The sequence below is a fragment of the Platalea leucorodia genome, assembly GCF_965183815.1.
Source record: "Platalea leucorodia genome assembly, chromosome: 8".
Classification (NCBI taxonomy): domain Eukaryota; kingdom Metazoa; phylum Chordata; class Aves; order Pelecaniformes; family Threskiornithidae; genus Platalea; species Platalea leucorodia.
Window position 1 is genome coordinate 3,619,903 of NC_138830.1, and position 23,854 is coordinate 3,643,756.

General features: G+C 38.5%; 1 protein-coding gene across 5 annotated transcripts in view; it reads right to left on the reverse strand.

Annotated features, from left to right (window-relative positions):
* NLGN1 (neuroligin 1) overlaps positions 1-14,882 on the reverse strand; it is a gene marked incomplete at both ends in the record, with an annotated part of 311,850 nt that extends 296,968 nt beyond the window's left edge. For 2 of the 5 annotated variants that reach the window (XM_082319320.1, XM_082319319.1), the window contains one exon: positions 14,387-14,879. In XM_082319320.1, coding sequence (XP_082175446.1) covers positions 14,387-14,879 — 493 coding nt within the window. Of the gene's footprint in view, positions 1-13,872; positions 13,933-14,386 lie in introns of all 5 variants that reach the window. The other 3 variants (XM_082319318.1, XM_082319321.1, XM_082319322.1) reach the window with 3 other exon arrangements.
* Between the last annotated feature and the right edge of the window lie 8,972 nt (positions 14,883-23,854).

Below are 23,854 nucleotides of genomic sequence, written 5' to 3' on the forward strand. Positions count from 1 at the left end.
TTGGATGTTTTAATTTCGGCTCCACAACGACATGCAGTCTCTTTTCCTCTCTGCATGTGACTTTGCAAAAGTCCACTCTTTTGTCCTAGTTTCTCCATCTTCAGTATAAAGGAAAAAAGAAAGGATATAGTGGAAAATGAATAGCTCATGATTTTATAGGCCTAAAGAGGTAGTGTATGTTTCTAAAATGAAAAAAACAGAGGTGTAAACATGAAATAAAGACAAGTCAGAGAGAATCATGACTATGAGATGAGGAAACACAGAAAAAGTGCAGAATAAGGTAAAAGAGATTTGTTATTATAGGAAAGGCTGTGATACAAGATAGGTACGAAATTATTTGGAGAAAATGAGAATAGAGAAAAAAAGGACAAAGAAAGGGAAAGGATATTTATGTGTCTCGGGCACAATTTTCAAAATCTACAAAACATTCAAAGCCCATGTATCTACCTCTAAGTTTATGTTTGTTCATCTTTCAGATATGGCAATTTGGGCCTGGTCTTGTAAAACTTGATTTGAATTTCATGATTGACTTTTATGTGGCCAAGAATTTACTCACTGAGTGCAAATGGGTACAGGTGCTTTCCACTGGAGCACAAAGGAAAGGACTTTATGGATTTTTGTGCCTTCAAAATAATCAATAATATAATCCTGACGCTTATGTCAGTTTTGCTGCTAAATATCCTAGTTTATGAAGTACTTTGGCACCAAAGAATAGTAACTGCACTCAAAGAAATTTGAACCTGAAAAGTGCAGGGACAAAACCAGAAGCCACTATCTCTAGCACTGAATGTTTAATCAGACAAAACATCATAAAAACACAGCGAAAAAGGGCAGTAAATTACTTGATTTTAGTGCAGTGAAGTCTTCAGAATTAGTTCTTTTTTTACAGAGACATAATGACTAGCTTCTGAATAGATATTGGCACAGCAGGGCACACAAAAGCCCTGATTAGCTGCTGTATGATGGAATCTTTAGTTAATATTTGTTCTATTTTGGTGTTGATTTCTGACCTTTCCTCTTTGACTTTAACTGGTCAAAATCCAAACCTTTTTGAATTTATTTAATACCAGATAAGTGTTTCTAAATTGCCAGAGTGTCAGGTGACATGCTCCCAATAAAGATGGGGGAAAAAGGCACTTCGCAGTTTTTCCTGTGACTTTTTCAACTTCAGCTAATCCTGAAGTAGCAAGCAACGTGCATAACGGTTCTTGAACTAGTTTTGGGGAAAGGAAAAAAAACCACCGTGAAGTATGTTATGTCAAGTCTGGTTCGGATGTCCTTCACCTTCATTTAAAAAAGAGTAGCAACTGCAAACCTGTACTTCTGTGCCAGTGTTCTGTAAGACAAGAACATGATACAATCTTGCTCTAGATTTTAATATTAGACAAAGCCATAAGAAGTTTCTTTGTTAACTCCTAAACCAGTGATAATCCTGCATTTTTTTCACCTCTTTGCATTTACAGTTAATAATATGGGAACATATTTCAGAGCTCTAGCTGCTGTTGCAATACTGTACGAGAGCCTCCTCACTGATTGATTTATGTCCACAACTCCTCTTCCAAGAGCTTCCTTCCCAAATTAAACATGCTAATGATTTTCTATGCAAAATTTAACAACCTAATAAGCTGAACAAGTCAAATGAAAATACGCTAATTGTTGCCTTTGATGTATACTATTCTGCCAATTCTCTCATGAAAACAGTATATTAGCATTAGCTGGAGTACTTACTAAAATATATATTAATAAAGAAAAGCACATATATATAAAAATGTTAAGAAAATGACACTGCAGGCTGCAGAAAACACAACTTCAAGGCTTAGGAGTGACACAAATGGCTATTATAAACTGGAAAACCATATTCAGAGGAAGCCTGAAAACAAACTACTAAAGAATGAATCACAAACCTTTGTCTGAATTAGTTAGTGTTGCTTCATAACACTGGGTTTATGCAATAAAAGTAGTCAAAATAAGATTCCACAGTCAAAATAATAAATACAGAATGAGATAAGAGAGATGATAAAAGGCTGGCGAGAGAACAGAGGCTTCTTGCCTAAGCCCAGAGGTCTGAAATGAGTTCCCCCAAGAAACTGCCCAACTGCTTTATAAAGTATGATTTCCACGTGCACGTATTTTTTCACCTAGAGTACAAGCAGTAATGTGGTTTAGCCTATGACCAGAATCGCAGAGAGAGTTTTACTGCAGAAATTGGTTTATTCTGTCCTCCAGCCCAGTTCTGAGCGTGAGGCTCGGTGCTACTGCGGTCTTAACACATGCAAATAAAACAGAGGCAAACAAACAATAAGAGAGTATAAATATTCTCTAAAGAAATACAGCGACACAAGATTACTTTCTATTGCTTTGTCTTTAAGAGTCTGCTTATAATGATTTGATAATCTAATCTAATTGATCTCTCCAAGTACTTCTATGGCTCTAATCACTGTAGTATCTGATTAGTGGAACAGATCCATACTTTATCTCCAGATTTAATAACTAAATCTATACTTGAAATAGAGTCACACAAGTTCACCAGAGGGAGAGGGCCAGATGCTGCTTAGCCGGAGGAGGAGGGAGGGAATGGGAAAAGGCTGGCGAGGTCCAGAATGACTGGAAAGGGACATTTGGCTTTGTGTCAAATCATCCCTCTGCAACCAAGCTCCGTTTAAACAGCACGTTTCTGGGGTTAGAGAATTGAAGCAGGAGTGTGACATAACTAACGGGGGCAGAACCAAAAATGAGCTACTGTCCATGGCCCGCGCTCCTTCAAACTGTCTTCTTTGCAAGCATAAAGTAAATGTAATTATTATTATCGCTTCTTTGTTCTCTTCCAGGCTAGCACTTCATCAGCCTGAAAATTATGACATTTCCTGAATGTGTTTCAATGGCTTCTTAACCTTTCTAGTTCCTGAGTGCCGATACGACGTCATGCTGCACTTAGAGATTTCAGCGGTGAAGAGGTTAACGCCCAAAATTGCTAATAATAACAACAGTATTCACTGAGCCAGTTAATCACTCACATAGAATTTCAATCCAAAGTCACTTAAAATTCAAAAGAAACCACTGTATTTCTTTGAGGAAGTGACAGCATTTGGAAGAATATTCATCATTCAAACAACAGGCCAAAATCCGACTTACTGCTGAGTTTATCTATTTTTGATTGAGCAATATTAAGGTGCTAGCTTTTGCTCTGCCTTAGGTCAAACCTGTTTTGTGACACGTCCTCTAACACGTGCCCAAGCGCTGGGCCAGGGGTGACAGCCAGGCCGCTTGCACAGTGCAAATGTCAAGCGTGGAAGGGGATTGTTTCTTCCTCTCTCCTCTGACTGCTGCTTGTTCGCTGTGCTGATACTCCGCCAAACTAGCTTGTAGTTGAGTATGTCAAAGCTCTGGGCAGAAAAACAGCAACTAATATACGTTAGCAAACTCTGGAGAGAAAAATAGTTTCTGCCACTTAAAACTGCAGGGTGGAATTGTGCGCTGCCGCCGCCTTGGTCTTATTTTGCCTAAAGGGAAAGAGCCTTTTAATCCTGTTTCTGTGCTTGGTTTGCACGCTGCCTGGCAGTGTGCACCTGCTTCGGCGTGTGTGTCAGGAGCCGCCTTTGCTGTCAGAACCCCTTCCTGCTGCCTTCAGCTCACCTTCTGTCTCCCAGCTCACCTCGGCAAGCGAACGTCCCGCTGGTGCCTAACCACATTTCGGCACCCATCTTTCAAAGATGTCAGGAACAGAAGGAAAATCAGCCTGTCAAAAACACATGACACTTTCACAGTTCAAGGGGCAATGTTCTCTGTCGCATGTGAACGACGCAGAATATAATGCACACAGAAGGGGATGCGAGGGATTTCTGCTAACAGGCCCAGAGTCAGGATGGGGGGCACTTTTACTGTGACTTCTTCAGCAATCATCTGTGTCTCTATAAAACTCAAGCACCCGTTTCCCACGATCTGGTATCAAAATGTGCTTTTGGGCAGGTCATACCTTCAATACTTAAAGAATTGCAATCGCAACACTGCGAGAATTGCCAGTTAATCAAGGATTTCATGGCACTTTAAAGAAAAGACAATCGATGCATCTTCTGTTTCTTCCTTTATGTGAGACTTCATCTATGGAGACTTCATATAAAAGAGACTGCAGGTGCTTCAGCACTTAAGTATAGCAATTATTTTTTGTTTCAAAATGTATTGTTTCTAGCAAAACTAATCCATTTGTCATTAACGAACAGCTCAGTTAATGACTGAAAAGTGTAGAAAACAAACTTAATTCTCTTTCCTGCTCCACATAGCGCAGCAGTTAATTGATTCAAACGGAGGGGTACTTCATCTGAGTTCAGCATCATAGAGAAACAGGGAAAGGACTAAGATTTTAAAATCTGGGTTTACAGCCTGATGATTTCTTGTGAAATTTTACAAAATAAACCTGCCTCTACAACAGCTATACACAGCAATATTTCATGGATCCAAAGTGCTATATAGATCACGGGGCAGTATCGTTAACGAAAGCAGTCTTGGAGTAGGTAAATGTGCAAAATCTCCTGTAATATCTGTTTGGCTCACATAACTATCTTAGATCTGGCCTTCAGCAACTAAGTTCAGATTTAAAGAAAAAAAATCTCCAAATTCGTTTTGGCGCTTTAAAATCAATATAAAAACATATGAATCAATATCAATTTTGCAATCAAGTGGGACAAATTGTACTAGCTTTCCTTTGAGCTTTCCAATCTGTTTATGACTGTATATGTATACACATATACCTAGATAAATGCATGTTTCATATTCCCTTACCACTGGGTCCATCTCGTTAAAACTATTGCTTTGGGAATGAGGATTCTCAGAGACTAAATTCTCATTGGTTCAACGACATCCAGCTGCTGAATGGTATATTCTGTTTGCCTCTTCACTACGTTAAGAGATTAAAGACTGAAAAGCAAAGAGTAGTGTTGGCAGAAACTAAAAAAATCCCTGCCAGGGCACTGGACCGGAGCTTGACAACAACGGTGGCGCTCAGCTTCTGGTTAAAGGGCAGCAAGTCCTTGGAAAAGAACCACAACCGTGTGAGCAAATCACTTCTTGCGGTGGCTGCCTCAGCAAGGAACCTTGACACAAGGCAGTAGAACCAGGGAGCTCTTCTCCAGCCCATGGATGGATGGTCTTTCTGCAGCTCGGGGTACAATAAGACATTACTGCTACCTCCAGGATCTCCTGCCTCTTGGAGCTTTGTCTCCATCCCTTTGTGGGACATTAAAATTCTGCATTAGAGTAGATCCTGCAAACCCTCCTTAACTAAGCATGAGCAAAAATGAGCTGATGTGAATTAAGTGACTTAAACAGCAGGTTTGTCTAACCTGCCTGAATGCATCTGAAGTAACCGGGAAGAATGTGCGTGAGTCATTCCCCTAATGAAACTGGGAGCAAAGACTGGAGGAGGAGCCCCAGCTGGTAGGTGGGAGGTAAGCAGCCGGGTGCAAGAGAGACGGGAGGCCCCTCCAGCTGGTTTGTACATAGCTCCAGCCTGCCCAGGGCCTCAGCCCGACAGCGGGGTGCTGTCTTCAGGAGCAAAACCGAGGCGGATGTCTTGGTAAGGGTGGCTGCATGGTTGCCAGTCATGCCATACATTGTTATACACCCATCACTTAAGAACACACTATATTAGATTTAAAAAAAAACAGAATGATAAAATAAGCCTAAAAATTATGTATGCCTTACTGCCATTTTCAATTACTTTTAAAATTAACTGAAGGAAGAGAAGAGAGATCATCTGTACACTACAGAAAGTTGACATGAAAGAGGATGAGAAATCTGGGATCCTGAGGTTTTGGTAGATTCTGGCATATGTTATCCTTGCCTGTCCTTCCCCACCCACTCTGGAGGAAAGAAAGGAGGATGCTCCATAGGATTTCTCCGTATCCACACTCCTTTGTCCACCTCCTGTGCTTGGAGCATCACATGGACTAGTGCTACAAGAGGAATTCTGTCTCTTTTCCCCCAACACCTGGAGTTGCACTATTTGGACATTCCAGTATGTAAGCAGATCATGGAAACTCAGCCTGTAATGAAAGCCTCCTTATATTTAGTGGAGCTTTTTCATCATCTTGAACCAACTGTTGGATAGGGTTTTCCCTCTGTATAGAAGAAGGATGTCTAAGTACAGACTGTGCTCGCACGTAGATCCTATTTGCTCTGGGCTGAGCCTTCTAGAACGATTCAGCAGGCTGTGCAATCTTCTTCTTACACAATGCATCTTTCCATTAAAAATCTGCAGACAGCTTTTAGGTGTAAGAATATAGAGAACAGAAAGTAAAGACAGAAAGGCAATAGAGACAAATCCTTTTCCATGAGCTCTGTGAAATCTTTTCTCAAAATAACTTCGGAGGGGTTTTACTGCCAGTTCATAATGTGGATGAATCACTTCTGATATTTCTGATAAAACAATATTCAAAACTTCAAAATCACTTCCAATTCATTTATGCCACCATTTAATTAGGGCTTCTGCAACATGTTACAAGGACGTCATTATCCCCTATAATTGTATAACAATTACAATTTTTAATGAAATAATTGCAAGTACACTAGATGTGTAGATATAATTATGGTAATTACATAAATACCTGATTTTCAGCTAATAATTAAAGAAGGCCTTTACAAAAAGGGTGAAATTTAACAAATGGAAGCTTTCCAGAAAACAAATACAAATAATAAATGGCAGTCTCTCTCCTATAGATTTTGCCTTACAAGATTCTCTCTCTCTATATATATACACTATATATATGATTTTCCACACATTATAAAATAATATAAGGATAAAAAAATTATTTAAAAAAATATTAAATCATATCAGGAGACCTCAGTGCTTTGCTTCTGCAGGGCCTGATCCAAAACCACTGGCATTAATGTAGCTCAAACCTAATAATCCTATGAAAGCTCAGCATCTCAGACATTGAATTGTAAATTACCAGGTGAAGATGTGAATAGCGCCCACAACGGCACACAAACTGTACTCTGATTCCTCTGCAACATAAAGGGACAGGTCCTGGACCACCATAAAATGCTCGGGAAAAGGTCCATGTGCGGAGGAGTCCTTGACAGCTGCTGAGGGACTGCGAGCCTTCCTTCAGGGCACGGCACTCCAGCACAGCTGCTGCTAAAGCTTTCCAGTCATACCAGCTATGATCTTCTCCCAAAATGTGTCTTTTTGGTCAAATCTGCTGGCTATAACCCTGCTAACACAGAAACCCTGCAGAGGATTTATTCTCCCTCCATCCCCTTTGGTGGACAAACCTTCACAAGGCAATGGTATTCCAATAAAGGAACATCTGCCAGAGCTTTATCAGCTGAAGAATTTCTTCAGCCAGGTAATTTTCCTTCTCTTCAAACACATTCCTAAGACTAAACTTACTGTGCATTTACTGTACTATTAGTATGAATAGGAAAGGCAAAAGCCACCCTCAATAAAAAGCATATAGAAAACTCTACCAGGGCAGATTCTAATTACTACTCTGATAGCATAAAGGGATATTAAAAGAATTCCCACAGCAGAGGAATTAGCAACATGATTTACTGTTGCTGCTGAAATATTTCAAAACACTTTGGCAAAACTCTGGAAGGGAAAACCAGCTATGGCACCTGCACTATGCCATTCCCAAGTGTCTTGCAATTTCTGCATTGACTTAGAGCAGCCTGGAGGTGGCTCTGATTCTGGCCAGAGACCGCTCTGCTCCTGGCAATGTGTTAGAATATAGGGGCAAGCGTGGCTTAAACTCAGCTTTGTCCCACTTGCCTTAGCCTTGTATTGTTCGTTGCTGCTTCTTTTTAGGATAAATCTTCATTATTACAAGCATGAGAAACTAAAATAAGAGATATTAATATTAAAACAGAAGGAAATGGTGTGATATCCCAAAAAACAAATCTCATTTATGTTAAGCTCATTAAAGCTGTTGGATTCTGAATGCAGAGTATAATTAATAATACTATACATGTCAAAGTAGAGAAGACATGTAAATTTGACAACATAAAGTAAGTAAAAATGAAGAGGGCTAAAGAATTATAAGTGAAAAGAATTTGAAAAAAAAATTGAAATTATACTGGTGCGATATTCAAGTTATAAGCAGATTATTAACATTATAATCGAGATGATCCTTAAGAATGGTTTGACACATGTAAGCATCCTGTTTCAAGCTTCAAAAAGTATGCAAAGTATACTAAAAATATTTGGATCCATGTGTATTATAAGGAAACAAAGAAATGAAGAGCGTGAACACAGAGAAGTGCAAAGGAGTAATGGTACAATACAGGGAAAAAATGACAAAAAAAAGCAAGCAGAAAATAATAGTTATCCAAAAGTCATGTTAATTACTCAAATGTTCCTCCTGAAAATGTACAAATATACTTATGCAGCTATTTTTTATAATATTTGTCCATTCTGGCTTTAAATGATAAATCAGAAACGAGCAGATTGAAAGGAAAACAATCTCACAGTTGTTTACTGAGTACAACTGGTCCAACCCGAGAAAGGCCAGGGGAAGAAGCACAAACCAGTTTTATCCGACAGTATTATCAGGGTAACAGTACTATTTTAGAGCCTGTGTGTGGGAGGATGTAGAAAATGAAAAGCAAGCAGTAAAATAATGGACAAGGAATGGAATTAGATCAGAATTTAAGACCTGTTAGAGCTATAAGCACTGTCAAGGTACATGAACAAAGCAATGACAGCACGACAACTGTGTGGTCAGCAAGAGCTCAGAGCCTGAACAACCAGACATTTACAGAGGACTTTGGCCAGCGTTGATGGCATTTAAGATGACTGGAGTCTTAAAATGCAGTTTGCAAAGTCTTCTTTTGTCAAGCATTGGCTCACCCAGAAAGAGGACTGTAGAAAGTACATCAGAGTTTAAGCATTTATTTTATTTCAAATATGACATAAACTTCCTGCACACCTTTGAAAAATGCTGCTAACTGACACTAACAGCTTTAGATTGTGAAAGGATGAAAAGGTCTGTACAAGACAACGTTTGCTTCATTATCTTCTCCCATGTATTACTAGTATAACAGGAAATGCTGCAGTGGTATCTGAGGAGTGAAAAACAGGAACACAGTGCTTCAAAAAGGAATAGAAAAATAGAACAATCTTGGTGTCCTAGTGCATAGCACTGGAGTTCAGGATTGTGGACTACATTTGTGCCTGCTGGTACCGCGGGGATGAATTTTGGCCTCACGAGGCCAGAATGAGGATGAGGGCTCTTCAGCCAGGAGCCAGCAAGGGTGAATGGGGGCAAAACTTCAAATGTGCGCAGGCAACTACCGACACAAACATACTACAGGCAAATAATTCATAATGAATTTTCAAAGTGGCCTACTGAAGATATACACCCCCTGTAATGGTTGGCATACACCAAAATACGCACTAAGGTAGCTCTGTGGGCTTTGACGCTCACTCCCAAGTCACCATGAGCCCTGGTAATGGTCTGCAAATGCATCTTCTTAGCCGACTGGCAATGCAACGTATTTTGACATAGCTCAGTCTACAGTGATGGAGGCTCATGCCTTGGATTTCATACTTTTCATTTATATGGCCACAGAGAAAGAATATTTCAATCATTTTTGACAATACACCATCTACAAGTCTGTTACTTTGATATGATTTTCTACATTACATATTTAGAAAAAAAGAATCTGATAATAGATTGACAAAGTTTGCCAGTGGAAATACACATTTTAACAGGTCTCAGCTTGTCCTTTTCTGGTTGACTGCAGAGCTGAAACAGGTATACAGAAAGAAGGTCATTTAATGAAGTCCATAGGAACCGCACATGTTGCATTAATTCCTCTTTTCCAAGATTTGATGGCAAGTAAACAGTTCTAGGGTAGTTAAAGGAAGTATTGGAACAAACACCCAACAGAAACACAAGGTAACAGGGTAAATTGGGCTCTTTTCATTTCTGCTTAGATTTGTAAAAAACATTTCATATTGCTAAGCTTAAAAGCCTTAAAGTTATCGGTGTCATTTATGAATCACAACTGATGTAACATATTCTCTATTGAAAACAATGAATGATCAAAGCAGGATGAGATTATAGCACTGTGATTTGTGCTTCATTTCCAAGAATGTATTTGTATGTGTATATATATGTTCCCATGCATCCATAGTAACCACAGCCATAACCCAGAAAGTATGGTGTTCGGAGCTTTGCTCTGAAAATCAAGTAGCCCATTAGGAGGCATAAATATTAATAGAGCTGTCTAATCCTACACCCTTAAATGAGGTAGTTCAGATCATGATTCTTTGCATTTAAAATTTATTCACTGCACCGACGAGAATAAGAAACAGAACCCACAGATGAAGAAGTCACTGATGTTGGGCGGTCTCAGCCACTGATAATTCCTAAACTTAAAAGCAAGGATCGAGTGATTTCTTTCCTTATTCTACTCCCAATTCTCCTACAACTGCTAATGCATCCAAAACCGCATGTGTCTAGTTCCATGACACTGAGTATATATCATATTCTCTACAAAAACTACACCTCCACATTTTCACATTCAGATATCTTCAGGCAATATGAAGGCTTCAGTACAGGTTCATAAGAAAGAGCATACTACCAACCCAAGCGCAGAACACGCAATACCTGGCGTTTCTTTTAGTGGTCATCTTAGTGATCATTTTCAAATTTTCCTTATGTAGTTGTCATTAAAGTAGGAAATTCATGGTGCAAACTGTTGCAACACAAAGAAATTAATATAGAGTATTAAAAAAACACAGGCACGCAGCTAAAGCAGGATGTACAGTCCTCCTAAGAGATAAGAAGTTACCCTGTCATTCTGGATCACAAGTTAAATATTTGTGCTTTGACTATAAAGTAAAATAGAGACCTGAAATACCAATCAGAGTGCAGAACTATTCAGGTATTCCTTAGAAAAGATGTAAAAGTTTGTCAGGAAATTCAGAAAACACCACATAACCAACAATATAATTAGTATCGGTCAGTACAATGGTGTTACCTACAATATAACCTAGGTTCTATTAAAATTTAGAATTATGGAGTCTAGCCTCAAAAAAAACAACGCAAAATTAATTAGATGCCTTTGCACAGATTTTCTAAAACCAGCCCTAGCAAACAGAGAGGTTTCTGCTTGAACGCATACCCACAACGGAATTAGTAACCTCTGACCTTCACGTACCTGAAGCAAAAGACATGAAAACAGAAGATCTTTATCTACTGAATCAGTAGATTGAAGATGATGGATACTGATATATAGGCATCCATATTTAGCAAAAAGCACACTATATTGTCTCATTCCTTTTCACCCAGCTCCAGCCTATCATTTTGTAGTCTCTGCAGTGTGCACATCCAAATCCCACCAACAGGAGGTCATCGTTATAATGCTCATTACAGTCTCTAGCGTGACTCGTGGATAGACTTCCTTTCATTTCTGCGTCCACCTTAATCAGATTACTCCCTGTTCTTCAGACTTTTGAATTTTCTCATGTCCCTCAGCTGACAATTAAGTATAGATACTAATTTATTTATCTAATTCAGTCTATTTCATGTAATAAGAAAGGATCGAACAATATATACGCTAGCATACAGTTGTTGGTTCGGTCCCTTTGAATTTATATATCCTTTATTAATTAAAAAGATGGTGTAAAAAATCAGCCTCTTATTTTCATATGTTCTCTTTCCAGTAATTTTCATATGCTCTCTTTCCAGTAATTTTCATCACTAAATGTAATGAAATGACTGCAACCTAAAAACTCAGCAAAAGAGGGGGCCTTTCTTTTTTCTCATACAAAACCAATGCTATTTCCAAGCTGCTGTGGCTGCTAAGATGCTGTGACTCTATTGCAACTGTGTTCTACAACACGATTCCTTTCACTACTAGGTATGGGGGCAATCCAAGCCAAGGATAATCTTGGGTTATACACAGGTGAGTAGAGCATGAGTTACTCAGAGAACAGAGATTACTACAGCTATGCCAACTGCCCAGGCTGAAGGTATTCAGGAGTTCTCTGCACTTGTCAATGGGAAAAGGTAGGCTTCTGCTGCTTTTTATTGTGCTGTGTGTGCGGTGAATTTAACTGGAAAGGTACCTACTGAATTTCAAGTAACTCTCTTTATTCTCCTTCAGGCTCACAGGACAATAAACATGACTTTCTCATCTACTGGGATCTCCCTCCCTTTATTTTTGCTATTTTTCTGATTTTTTTTTTTAATATTCTCTCATAGGAAAAGGTGCTTTCTGAGAACAATGATGGAGATCTGCATCTTTATTTATGACTTTGTGAATCAGCGTCTGGGTGATAGGAAGTGAAAGTTGCTCGGCTAATTATACACGCTTGATGAACTGCGTAATAACTGCTGCAGCACTGCACATTAATTTAATGCATATAAATGACAGCAGTTATTCTAACTTGAATGATGTGTGAAGAAGTGACGTGGCTCACGTACCCTGATTATCTTTGTTTCCAACTTTGGGAACCCAGCTTAAACAATTTTTACAGCACTGAGCAAAAATTCCCTAATAGAAAACATTAGAATTTGCCTCAGAGCCCGACACTTTAAAAACAAATTGCCCTAAGTCACTGAAAGTGAATCTAGACATCTAAAAAAGCATACATTGAGCAACTACAATTAACAATAATTAACAGCTAGCTACAACTAACAGTCAGTAGGAGCTGTAAGAACAAAAACCTTGGAAAATAAGGGCACCTTCGTTTAGATGCCTACATATCGCCTTAAAAACCTAATACAGAGTTTACAGAGTTGAACTTTGCCCAACTCTCAACAATTTCCTGCTATGACATTTTCCTAAAATGTATTTGTTCTGGAATAACAGGGACATACAGCAACTGATATCAAAAATACGGATTACAGCTAACAGGCGACCATGTATGTCCACACTACTCGTTGTTTACCCTAAAAAGTATTCTGGATTCAAATGTAGTCCAGATATTAAATATCACATTATTTTAAAGAAAACAATAAAGAAAAATAATTTGATGTAAAACAAATGTGTAAAGTAGTACAAAATTAGTACTTTAAACTGGTACCTAATACCTACTTTAAACCAGTATACTTTCTACATCGCATATCAATTGCTTTGGGAATTTGCAAATGTTCACAAAGAAATCTGCAAGTTCTCCCATACTATCTAACACGAAAAGGGTAGAAGCCAAGTTTCCAAAGCTTCCAAAAGCAGCCTAGTTTCCAAAGTACCACGTCACAATATTTTAACATTTCCCTACACCCCTGTTAAGAGATTTTTTGGCTTTACAAAGAGAGCTGTAATCACATAATAAAGGAAATCAACGCTCACTTTTAGAAGCGTGTAAATGAAAAAAAGTGTTTCACATCTACGTTTCAGGAAAGCTAACACTGTTCCAAGAAAATAAGGTGTATCACATAGAAAGTCCATGCAGATTTTCAGCTCTGCTTTGCCATAATACATCATAGCCGTTATGCTATACGACTGGCACATAGAGCTGTGGAGCCATCCCAGCAACTTCAACGGCAATAGTACCAGCCCCCAGGCATACGAGCTACCGCCTATGCATGCATATACAACATACTGTATCTGCGTACAAGTGACAGACACTCCTCTAAACCACGAGGCCAAGACAGTGAAGCTGCCAATAAGGTCACCATGAGATAGTGCAAGAGAGATGGTCGGGTGCAACTGAGTTCAGGCTTTACAAATGTTATCTTCTCATCTGCTTTACACGGTCCTCTCTTTAAACACCTTTCTGGCTTCATCAGGGCAAGATACTCCCTAACGGTTCACTTCACAGCATCAGCAAATCAGCCTCTCTCAGCTGTATTATTCGTTCTTCCTTTGCAAGGTTGCGATCTTTCCCCCATTTTTTTTTTTTTTTGTCCACTTTATACATACCTCCTTTTCTACAAATTTTCTTGCCGGGTTTTCTGGCACATTCCTTGGATATTCTTTTGACTGAAAAATGAATAGAAGACTAGAAAATAACATGGAGCTCCATCACAGACAGTAGGAGCATGCAACACCACTATCTAACTTAAATATGACCTGCTTTATTAGGTGCGGAAGATTCTCAACTCGTTGTGCCTGCACATGCAATGGATAAGATGTTGATGCATCTTCCCAGAAGTCAGTGGGTGGCAATGAGAATTAGGTACCAACTTTGACCTAAAAATACACGTGCTGTGGGAGAAAAAAATGAGTGTAGACAGAAAGAAAAAAAAACAAAACCAAAAACCAAAACCAAAACCAAGGACAGATGCATACACAGAAAAGCAGCATGCACACAGATAATATGCTGGCATGCAAACAAAGAAAGCCATGCATGCTACCAGTACACGTGAATTAATATTGTTAGAACGTAGAATAGGAAAATAAAAAGATCTCCCTGTTTCGCCTGCTATTAACTCACCATCCTCGGTTGGGACATAGATATTTAAATAGAGGCAGTCTTCATTCTGATCTTGTACATAGGTGGAAACTACATCCAAGTTATTAGTAAACCACACGGGAAGCATGACTTCAGGCAACCTGCCTTCTATAATGTTCTGGGGGCACACTGGAGCAAACTGAGTGGTATTTTTGATATCTGCCCAGGGAGACGGAGGCTCAGGAGGTTGAAAGCGGCGCTCCCCTGTTGGAGGGGCAGCATACGGAACCCCAAGAAACTGAATAACGGGCCCCAAAATTTCATTATTAAGTTCCTTCTTAATCCCTCTTATCTTGCCAAAGTTGGTGGTCACCACTGGGTTGGTATCATCCAATTTTTGGGAGGACACAGCTGCAGCGTGAAGCAAAAATCCAAGTATACAAAAAGCAAAAGTGGCATTCAATCCCATGTGTAACAGGCGGACTATCATCGCTCTCCATACACAGTTCAGCCACATGGATCTTGGAAAGGCCATGGTCCCACATTAGTTGTGTAACTACAATGAAGCAATCTGATTTGTATCCACTGGTGGAAAAACAGGGCAACCGAAGGAAACAGATCAAGTTTCCTAAATAGGTGCCTGTCAGAAAAATCTCAAAAGGCTTTTCATGCGGTAAGTATCTTCCATTGATTTCACACTTATTGAAGCTGCATCTTCACTCAGCACTATTTATCAGACTACATCCTATTGACAATTCTGTTTTCCATAGCAGCAATATGAAGAGAGCAGCCATTTACTGCAGAATCCCCTCTTATAAATCAAATCCAGTTAGCCGCAGGTCTATATCCTGGAGAAAATGAAAATAAATCATTAGTATATGAAAGAGCTAATATGAGCAGAGTGATAACTAGATGTTTCACAAGTTATTTACATACATTAATAGTTGCTAGAGTCATGTAAGTAAAATTGCAGTAGTTCATGGGTCCATGAAATGGCGGGTGAAACACTGATTACTGGATTATCTATAAAGTCACCTGTTGAATTTGTAGAGGTTTTTCAGAAGAAATAGGACTCACAGAAAATACATTTTTAAAATTCACCTTTTTAAGAATAAGCAATTTGCTGCCAGGCTACATTACATAATTGTTTATGTTAATATTTTATTTAACTTAATCAGCTCATAATCAATTTTCACCTTGTTTGCACAAGCTGATTTATCAAAATGAAAGTAATTATTTCTTAAAGCAGAAGATACTGAAATTAAGATAGACAGACATACTGAAGACTCAAATACATTTTATTTCATTAAAAGCAGGTTATAATACATACAAACATTTTTTCTGTTCATTTTAGAATACAACTTCTGATTAAAACATTGAGGCAACTGGAATGTATTTGTAAGGGTAACAAGAATGACTGTGCTTATTCACGATAACCTGAATTACCATACTTTATGTGGTTTTCTGATTCCACAAGTTTCTGATAGCTGATGAAAAACACCTACAGGGCAAAACGCTCACATCAATGAAGGGCCAAAATCTGCTCCCACTGAAGTGAATGGCAAACTCTGAATTTGCACAGAGGTATAACTGGACCTCGGTGGGTTTCTTTTTTTTTTTTTCCCAAACAGATTTGGAAAAGGATATGAACAGACAATTTAGGGATGGAGCTGTATATCACAATTTTTACTTCAGACCAATCCTGCATTCCTTATAAACTACTGACTTTAGTGAAAAATGAAAATGCATGATGAATGCACTCAATCCCTACCATCCTTAATTTATAACATAAACAATAAACGCTCCCATAGGACAGTAGAAATCTTATCTTTCATATACCCACATGCTGACTGAACAATATCCTAGAAAAATAATCAGTTAGGATCAGAGACTGTATAATCTCAAATTCCAGATTCTATTTTCAACTACTTCAGCTCAGAGGTTGTCACACAAGGCTGTGTTCCAGCACTTCTGAAAATTGCTCAGTGCATATCATTATATCTTCCATATTCATGTTAAACATATTTCCAACACGGCTTACAATATCCTATTATTTAAAATGCAGTGTTATACACAACATAGCAGTGTAATCTTACACTCCCTATTAAGCAGTGTGTAATGCACAAGAAACGTGTTTTGCTTTGTATAGGAAACATTTTAAACCACCTGCTTTTGAAACAGCATTGGCAGCTTTAATGAGAATTGTTTTTTTATCATGTCTATACACATTGTAGAGAGAATTCAAAAGAACGGCTTGTCTAATAGTCAGACTACCCTGCAGTTTGGGTTATTAAAAAGGAGATTGTAAAAGCTATATAGGACAGCAGGAGATTTGGTTCGTGTCTAGTGTTCCTTTAGCTCTGAACAATCTATCTCAGGAGGCAATAAGGAGATAGATGAAGCTTTTCCACAATTTTCTCTCTCCCTTTCTTTCTCTGCTAATTCTAACACCTTCACTGTGAAACTGCATTAACAAACAGGCTTATATCCTTCATTCTCCAGCTTCAAGTTCTCAGCATTGGCTGGAAACACACCAATTTAGCTGCAGAAAATAATTCCTCAAACTTGGTGTACGTGTTTGCATTTAGTAACACAGAATGGCATGCAGACAATTGCCTCTTGGAAGACTGTTGCTTTGTTGCATTTCAGATTTCAAAGGTAGTAGGATATTACTTGAGAAACAGTAAAAACAGAGTACATAGACAGGTGTCAGAGCAGAAGGCATCTAGTGCAACTTTGCTCTGCGGAGTTGACGTACAGTAGGTTATGGAAAGATGGAAGCTTATTCCTTGGTGGTATTCAAAAACCTCCACAAATTTAAACCTTTTCCACTAGGTCTTAAAATTCACGGGGTTTTTATTTCTGTCAGGAGTGGAAAAACGTACTGTTCTTTCTCCAACTCAAACCTGTAAATAGCAGGAACTTAATCTCAGTAGCTCTCTTGCTAATTTACATGATCTGGGGAAGGTCTTGAGGACAAACCAAATTCAACATAGCTGCGCCAAACAATAGCATCCTTCTTCCTTTCAAGCTGCTGAGTTGGTTCAATGCGGAAAATTACCAAGACACTGCTAGTAATTCATTTAGCACTTTCACCCTAAAAGTCAGACCTGTTTTCAGATCTAAGACAGCTTTTTAATACACTTGCGATACCTAAAAATGTTAAGTTTTAACAACATTAGAAATTCCATGAGTTAATCAGAACAGAGACACATTTCAGATTGCAAGACTGGGGCTTCACTTTTTTCTTTAACTTATTCTGAACTAAATTTATTACTTATGTAAATTCAAAGCAAATCTTAGAGCTGGACTATAGTTTTAAGCTTGTCCATCAGCTGTTTTGCCATTGCAGCTGAACAGCTCTGCTGTGATTGAAAGTTCTGGTTTGCCTCCCATGCACAAGGTTTTACTCTAAGACAGAGGCAGGAGGCTAAAAAGGTAAGAAAATAACTCAATGCTGTGTTTGGCTATTCTTAATTAATTAACTATTGGGTAGTAGCTAGCTTCAGTAACTAGTTTTACAGGCTATGCAGGGCAGTCAATTGTAAAGCACTTGCAGAATTGGAATCAACAGATTTTCATTGTATTTGTAACTTGAATTTTGGATTTACTTTTTTTTCCCCACAAGCCTTTCTTTTTAAATGGCTAAGTAACAGTTTATTTTTGAGACGGAGAGGTCAAACATCCAAGCACTGGCTGCCCTGAAGCTATAACATTAAAAACACAACTCACACAAATACAGAGTCTGAGATTACTCAAATCTTTTGAGACTTTTATTCCAAAATTTTATTTCCAGCACTAGGTGGAAAGGCAACCAGGGAAGCCGGCCTGGATCATGTCTTACTTGTTGAGAGTCAACATTGGACAAAATTTTCCTTAGTCCTCCAGCAGGTGATCTACATAGGACTTGCCCTTGGTATCTGGACTTGGCTGAACAGGAATCGGTGGAAAGAAAGAGAAGCAATAAACAGGAGCAGGAATAATCAGGGAGATGGGCAGGAGAATAAACTAAAGAGTAATGATGATCAATTTGGGGCAAGCTTCAGCATCAAAATATTGCGGATCTGAGGAGGAGGAGAAAGATTTTCAGATTTTATTATTGTCTAGCTGTGAGGATCACGATTGTTCCCTGTGGTAACACAAATGAATTCTACTGTAAAAGGTATTTGATAAAGTCTTTCATGGTCTTTGGAACAGTCTATACTATATAGAGGTTTCTTCTATCATCTATTATTTTATTATCTTCCTTTCTGCATTTAAATTACTTTATGGCTCAGACTCTGAAATACTTTAGAGAGGTATTTAGTATGCTGAGGAGCAAACACTCCGAGATAACTTCAGTACATCTTTGCATCCCACAACAGGTCACATCTGCTGCAAACTGCAGCAGCTAAACTCCTCTTTGTTACTCGTGCACAGAGCTTCAAATCTTAAGGGAAGTCTTGAACTGTGCCACCTGTCAATAGCTCCAATGGATTAATAAAACCTTCGGTGGCACCCAAGGCTTCTGGCCGTATGCCAGCTTCAGCGCACGTAAAGGCATTGTCATGGTATTTTTAGACCACTGGCTGTTTCTTTTTAGCTGAAGATGTACTCTGTGTTTTGATATTCATGCTTAAACATTCCTTTCCACCTCAATTTTGCTAGTAAATCCCAATTGCACAAATATTCATAAAAAGTGATTGCAAGAGTTTTGAGCACCACACAATGCCGCTTCATTTCAAAACACAAATGCTATTTTGCAGAACCAACTACATTTGCATCCATTTTTACTTACAACAGTCTCTACTTAGAACTAAGAGCCCAAAGATGTTTCATGTCTCTAAAAAGAAATCCATGTTCTAAACTACGCTACGATGCCAAACAGGAACGTGGCCAGTGGAACAGAAGCCATTAAAGCAGAGGCTCTGACCCAGGGTGAACACTAGGTCGGTGTGACACACCAAATGTAAACATGATCAGACAAATCCCCAAGAGATGCATCACAGTATTTCCCATCTCTTCTTTCACATTTCAAGTTAGCAAAGGGAAGCGTTGTGTCAAATACAGCGTATTTTCTTTCTATGTAGTAGTAAAGATTTTGAAACAGACCCTGCTCTTGGGTATTTCCATAAATACTTGGTGAAGGGAAGGGATTTACATCTAGTTAGTTCAAGAAATGAACTATACACATTTTAAAAAAACAGGTGTATGAATAGAGAAGACTGCAATCCCGAACACATACACCTGCGAAGGGTACAGCTCCGGTGGGGTTTGGTTAGGTCCCACACACCGGCACCCCTCGACCTGAGAGCAGCTACAGGCCTGGAGCCTTCAGAAAGCAGCGACAAATCTAACCCTACCGAGATGCACAACCTTTGCTGAGATGGCCAGGAAAGGTATGAATAAGACATTATTCTGATGGGGTCACAGTCCCACCCCACCCCAGTACGAGATGACAAGTGTTATGCCGTACAGGTCCACAAACAACCCAGTGGTAAGGATTCCCAGATGCTACAAGCTGGGTAAATATAGCACTCCCAGATCGGAGAGACTGATTCCTCAGTGCCGTTCTCACATTTACCTCTATTTCGTATTATGCTTTGTATACAAAACCTTACAACCAAGTTAGTAAAAAATACAATATTTAAATACAGTATTCGAACGCAGTGTAGCACAAATTAGTGAAAAGCTGAATTAAACTGAGTAGATGTTATAAGACTCGCTTAAATTGTCATGCCTTTTTCAGCTTCACTATATTTTTGTTCTTCCTCATTAGTGGGAATATTCACTAATGCTAACTCATTATTAATTAGTATTTTCATGATCAAAAGATCCCTTTAAATAATTCTGCAACTTAGTTTGCCAAAATAAGACGACTTCTGATCATAATTTTCTATTAAGCTGTTTTTGAATTAGACAAATTAAACCTATGAGAAGAGTGTCACTTAAGTCTTATTATCTTCCATTTACTCATGTCAATAAATCATTTTCTTAAAATAGTTCTACTTCTTAGCTGAAGTAATTGTTTATATTACCAGAAATTGGCTAAAATTTTTTAACGTAGACTATAGCTGTCTGGCATTTTGCACAGTAAGTAGGTAACGAAATGGTGATTTTACCCATAACAGAAAGAATGGGTAACTCTGTCACTTATGTGTAAAGTTTTAGACAGCTAAGTAATACAGATTTAAATTAAAAATGACAGATGCACTGGCTTGGAATATAATGGGCACTGAAGTGAACCTTTATTCCTTTTAGCAGCTTACGGTTAACCCTTAAATGGACCAGACATTATACTCACTTTTGAGTATTGTACCTATTCAGCTAAATGATCAAATGGCTATTCTGTTGATGGCAGTAGTCTCCTTCAGGACATGACGATTTTTTGACCTACTGTAGAAATTCAGCTGAACTCATGCTAATCAGAGGTCGTACCGGAGGAAAAAATATCCCAGATGGTTCTCATTTGAGACCTTCAGTATTGAAATTTGCAGATAGTGTATCATAAAGTCAAGTGGATTTAACTTGCTTTGATTAACACTTTATAAAACATTCCCATGCTTCCCATCTGATCACTCTAACAGAGTATGCTAGAACCCACCCAGAGGCCCCTGAAACGAACAGTTCTTTTATTGTCCCTTGCAGGTGAAAAATTAAGCTACAGAATTAGTAACAAAGTTCATTACCTGATACATATTTGGAGCTGACCCTTGGTTCACTGGGGTTAATCATATGAGAAAAGTAAATTGGATTTTGTTCGCTACCTTTAATACAATTATAATATCAACAATAATACTATCTTTAATGCTAGTTCATCACCTAAGGAAAGCTTTCATATCAAATTCATAAGAAAGATACCACTTTTTTATTTTCCTATTTTTGCTGTATTAGGAATTCAAGATTAAAAAGGCTAAAACACAGTTATTACCATTTCTTGACAGACAACTCTGAAAACAAAGATGCTTGGAATGAACTCAGATTTGTCTATGAATTGTTTTCCATCTGGATACCATACAATGACAGTTCCAAAGCATACAAAACCCTTGTTGTAGAGTTAGATCAGTAACTAGCTCTTCAAAAGATGAATTAAAAAAAAAAAAAAAAAGCCTAAAACAAAACATGAAACTTCCTTGTGGCACACAAAAGAGCAAATGCTTTTCTTACTTGATCAGATTCTGGTCTCAATTCCATCAGGGTAATTGAGATCAAATTCCAACTCATCAGAAAATCCACAGAGGTATAAATATAATTTGTTAATCACAAACCCGACATTTCTAACTGAACTTCGAAAGTGCTCTTGACTGGTGTTACCATGCTTTGCAGAACTGTAAAGTGCACACTACATTTCGAGTGCAATATTGGCATTGTAGGGATCTATCATCTTGAGAGTCCATTTCCTGTGATGCAGCATTCTGTACATCTGTGACTTTACTTTTATTTGTTCCAAAATGAATTTCATGCTTAACTTGTTTTTCTTAATTAAACTTCCTTTAGCAGTTTCTAATATGTGCATTATTAAAACTCATTAGTCCCATTCATGCCTGCCTGTCACTTTTGGCTACACATTCATGTATCGAAGAGCTCTGTTGCTTTATATAGGAAGCAAATTAAATAATAAATATGAGAACTTGAACGTTTTATGAGTGTCAGTATGAGAAAGTGGCTGCAAGGCCCATAAGGTTTCACACAAAAAAAGCATTACAGCTAAAGCTAACATGCTGACACATCTCTGATCTATAAAGTCTGCAGTAACGGTAGCAGTAAAGTGTTGTGCCATAGATGGGGAATTTTTCTCTCACATGAAATAGAAATAGGATATAGCACAGACTATATTTACCGTTGTAAAAAAATTTTCAAATAAAATTTCCCAAAAGTTTAGAGTATAACACCATTAAATGTCTACAAAGATTTACTCTTTCCATCTGACTTCATGGGTAGACCCTATTATTCAGCTCCCTTGTCCTGTTTTCATCTCCTACCACTACCTGTGAGAAAGATACTCATTCAAGTTATAGCAAGGTCTCGCTTCTCCCTGTGGTCATGTCCTGGTCACGCTGGCCACGACTCCAGAGACAGAAGTGTTTCCTAGCCCAGCAGCGGAGTCCCATGGGCCCCCATTTCAGGGTCCAAGCCTCTGCAGAAATAACCCATCTTTGTGAAACCAGCTGAAGAAACAAAAGCTCCATCCCACAATGCCTATTTTATACAGGCTTGAGGATGTCAAAATATTCAGTATATCCATGTAGTAAGGTTTCTCCTAAATAAGTTGTCATTTTCTCCTCATGAATATTTCTAACGCTGTGTGCCTACGTAACACTTTACTGCTTTCAAGTATTTTTTTGGGAAACTGTGGGACGGGGTTGGGAAAGCAGAAGTTAAAGAATGATTTTAAGTTCAGATATTGAAGTTAAAAGCTCCAAACAAGATGGAATTAAATAAAAGTATAAAATACAACATAAATGTATTCCCCTCATTAAATTCCCAGAACCAGTTCAACAAGTGGGCTAATGGCATCTCTAGGCAGGATGCGACTGAGGAGATTTAGAAAACATATTTTTAAATTACCATTTAAGTTCTCTGCTTGGTTAAAGGGATATGAGTCACTTGAAATATAATATTTGTAAAGTGCCCTTGATCACTTTTATGATTTTACAGTCACGTGTTGCTAATTTCCAAGCATTACATTCTCCCTTAATATGGTACAAAAGACCTAACCAAGCATCAATGGAAAGTAACAGACTCCCCAAAGGCAGCACTAAAACTGATTATGCAGAAAATATGATGAGGACGAAACAGAAGAATTCAACAAATGGGGGAAAGGGAACTCCAAATGCTTTTCTTTTAATGGCCTCCTCTTTTATTTGGCCCCAGCAATGGAAAAAACATTTTACACTGGTATAGGCAGTCCAGACCTTTACCTGGCTTGCTTACCATAAGGATATTTAGAGTAGGCACTGTGCCCCATGGTTTCACGCAGATGGTGTCCCTTTATACGCCCTTTTGGGTTTTAGTGAAAGGTGGCACAGTAGAGTGGGTGCACAGGAAAACTTGAACATGGTACTAAGCAGCCAGCGAGCCCCTTTTTATCTCTGGATAATACACAGCACATCAGTAAGTAGCAATTCATAATTATGAAAGCAAAGTCTGTTGGAAAACATGTGGGGTCTTCGGAGGCAGGTGGAAATATGGAGCTGAGTCACCAAGAAGTCAACACGATTTCCCCTCATAATTGTGATAATTCAATAGTCATTCTGGGGAATGCAATGTCATCATTTGTTATTTAAACTACAGGATGTGCTTTCACTATGCAACACATGATGAAGTTTCCCTGTCGGCTGCTTTTTTTTGCATCCCGTAACTCCCTCCCTCCCTCCCATACAAACTGCTCTGCAATGATGGGGCAGCAGGGCGGGCGGCCCCCTCTGAATGCATACATCCCTTCAGAATGCAGAGCTCGGAAGCAGGGCTACGGTAATGGAAATATGCTTTTAGAACAGCACTTCTTCAGCAGTCGGGATCTATTTTTTA